At 62.1% G+C, this 2817-nt stretch overlaps 1 protein-coding gene across 1 annotated transcript in view; it reads left to right on the plus strand.

The window, feature by feature from the left end:
- Positions 1 to 53: 53 nt before the first annotated feature.
- Tnfaip2 (TNF alpha induced protein 2) overlaps positions 54 to 2817 on the plus strand; it is an 11083-nt gene continuing 8319 nt past the window's right edge. Inside the window, exons 1-3 of the mRNA XM_010607371.3 lie at positions 54 to 201; positions 2141 to 2504; positions 2635 to 2813. Of these exons, the coding sequence (XP_010605673.1) occupies positions 2156 to 2504; positions 2635 to 2813 (528 nt within the window). The 5' untranslated portion in view covers positions 54 to 201; positions 2141 to 2155. The remainder of the gene's footprint in view (positions 202 to 2140; positions 2505 to 2634; positions 2814 to 2817) is intronic.

Here is a 2817-nt window from a genome sequence, read left to right on the forward strand (position 1 = left end):
TCCCTGCCTGCCGCCCTGACCCCGGCTCCCCGGCCCGACCTCCCGAAGAAATGGCCTGGCCCGGCCCTTGGCGGCCCCTCTGTGGGGAAACGGGGACTGTGCGGCTGGCCGGGGCTGGGGGGACACCCGGGGTCCTGGGGTCTCCCTGTGCAGCTGGAAATCCAAGCCCTGGAGACTGACTGGCAGTGTGGCGCGGGCCAGGTGACCTCTGCTTGTGTGCCAGGGAGTCCTCAAGGGGCTGGACTCAGGTCGTCGTTGAGTGTCCCTGTCACCCCAGCCAGGGCCTGTGCAGGTGCTGCATGGACCTCAGCCCCTACCCGGGAAGGGGCGGCAGTGCCTGGGTTTGGGAGGGTGACACTGTTGAGCCGCATGATGGGGCCACAGTGCCCCTGAGCAGGCCCTTCCTGCCTCAGTGGGCCCAGCCAGAAGCAGGGCTTACATCTGGCAGTGCCATGTGTGGGGGCCTCGGCTTCACCTCTCAGGAGTCCAGTCCACACTGGGCAATTTGCAGCTGAACCCACTGCTGTTCCTTTCCACCGTGCCACTGTGATGGGGTTGGGAATGAGGCAGGGCTGCTGCAGCTTTGGGGCCTTGGAACAGAGAAGGCAGCAGTGATTGGGGCACTGAAGACGGGATGCTGGTTACTGGGAGGCAGGACAGTGAGAGTAGGGTGGGGCACCCACAGGCCAGCCCCCTCCTGTGGGTGCTTGGTGTGCACTTGGACGGCTGGGGGAACCTGGGCAGGGCTCGCCAGCACACCCCGCTGGCCCTGCATTGGACCTCTGGCCACCCAGCACGAGGCAGGCAGCTGAGGTCCAGGAGTGGGGGATCCTGTCCCCCTGGGTGAGATGGGGAAGCAGGGCAGCTGGAGGTAGAAGGAAGGCACTGTGGAGAGAGGGCCATCGAGCCCCCTCTGTGCCTGGGCAGCATCCACCCGCAGGTTTAGTTTCCCTCCAGCTGGTGTGGCTGGTCCTACCTGCCTCACAGGCCTGTTCCAGGGTCACTTGGAGTCACCCTGATGCATGAGGTACGGCCCAGTTTGTTTGTTCCTGAGGGTGGAGAAGTAGCTGGCACGGATGGTAGTTATGGTCACGAAAGCCCACTTTCTCTCTTAGGGGCGTCCTGCTCCCCTCTGAGAGTCCCAGCCCTGCTGTGACAGTGGGAGGGGCCTGCCTTCTCCACACTGCTTGCAGGGCAGCAGGGTTTGCAAGGCCCAGCTGGCCTGGCTCCCAGGCCCAGGCTGGTGACCACAGGGACGTTTTGAGCCTAAGTAACCCTTCCGGGTGGGAAAGGAAGTGAAGGGATGGGCACCCAGGAAGGGCACAGCAGTGTAGGCTTTTGTGGTGGATGTGTCACCCCATTTGGGAGCAAGTGGGTGGAGTGCGGCTAGCGATCCTGGATCCCAGCCCTCAACATGTGACCCTAGGCAGCCCTGTGCCTTCCTGAGCCCCTCGCTGCCGGAGACATGTGGGACACCACTGAGGTCTGTCCTCACTGACAGGGTCTGGCTTCTGTAGACCTGAGCCCAGGGCCCTGTGCAGAGGATCAGACTCTGGGCTCAAGGCACCTTTCCAAGATTCCACAGCTAAATAAGAGCTTACTCTGTGCAGCTGGTGTGGTACTGACCTTTCTGGACCTCTGTCCTTGCATTGACTAAATGGACAGCAAGGGTGGTACAGGCCTGTAATCCTAGCACCCAGAAAGATGAGGCAGGGGGATCACGGTGAGTTCCAGCCTAGTCTGGGCTACACAGTGATTTCAAGCCCAGCCTGTAGTGCACAGGGAAAGCTTGTCTCAAAAGACAACATAAATAAGTGCACAGCAGCCTGTGTCCTGCCTCCTCTTAGGATCTGCTGGGATCAGGGCAGTCCCTCTCCCTCCATTTTCCCACCTGCGATACAGTGAAGGTGCTGCCCCCTGTCCGGGAGCATAGGTGTCCCCATCCTCTTCTTTCTTCAGGGGTGGCTGGGAGCCACTGTGTGTTGCTGGAGGTAGAGGCATTGTGGCCAGGGAAGAGTGGAGTTGTCAGTGCTCAGGAGACCAGGGCGTGGTCACTTTGTGTTGCTGCCTAAATGTGCGCCAGTCCCAGGTGGGCCCTCTGTCATTGCTGACCTCTTCTGTCCCACCCTGCATCCTGCAGGCTTCAGCCAGTGTGATGCTGAAGATGATGACCTCGCAAGGCTTCCTGGGCCAGCATCCTGTGCCAAGAGCTCCCGACCCACTTGGACACCCCCAGAAGTTATCCCCCACATCAGAGGCAGACTCAGAGGCCTCCATTTCTGAAGCCTCCTCTGAGGACCTGGCGCCACCCCTGGAGGCTGGGGTGGCCCCAGAGCAGGACGGGGGAGAGGCTGTGGAGAAGGAGAAGAAGAAGAAGCCAAAAGCCCTGGCCAACATGTTCACCATATTCAAAGGGAAGAAGAAGAAGAAGAAGAGTTCACCCAGCTCGGTGCAGCCAGAGCCCACGGGGCCCAGGCGGGGTCTGAGCAGCCCACCACCCACAGGTAGCGGGCCTGGACAGGGCAAGAACTCCTGGGCTGGGGGGGTCTCCTGCCCTGGGGGTGCAGGACTCATCTTCTGGGGCCCCAGCCTCCCCTTGCCCAGGGTGCCACATCACATGGGTCTCTGGTACAGTGGAGGAGCTCAAGGCTGCGCTGGAGGGTGGACACCTGGAGGCTGCGGGGCCCCTGCTGGCGCTGGAGCGGGAGCTGGTGGCCTTGGCCATGGCCGGTGGCATGGACGCGGAGGAGCTGGTGCGGCGGCAGAGCAAGGTGGAGGCGCTGTATGCGCTGCTGCGTGACCAGGTGCTGGGTGTGC

This window comes from Fukomys damarensis, unplaced genomic scaffold (assembly GCF_012274545.1).
Source record: "Fukomys damarensis isolate Sample0158 unplaced genomic scaffold, DMR_v1.0_HiC HiC_scaffold_21, whole genome shotgun sequence".
In the NCBI taxonomy this organism is placed as follows: domain Eukaryota; kingdom Metazoa; phylum Chordata; class Mammalia; order Rodentia; family Bathyergidae; genus Fukomys; species Fukomys damarensis.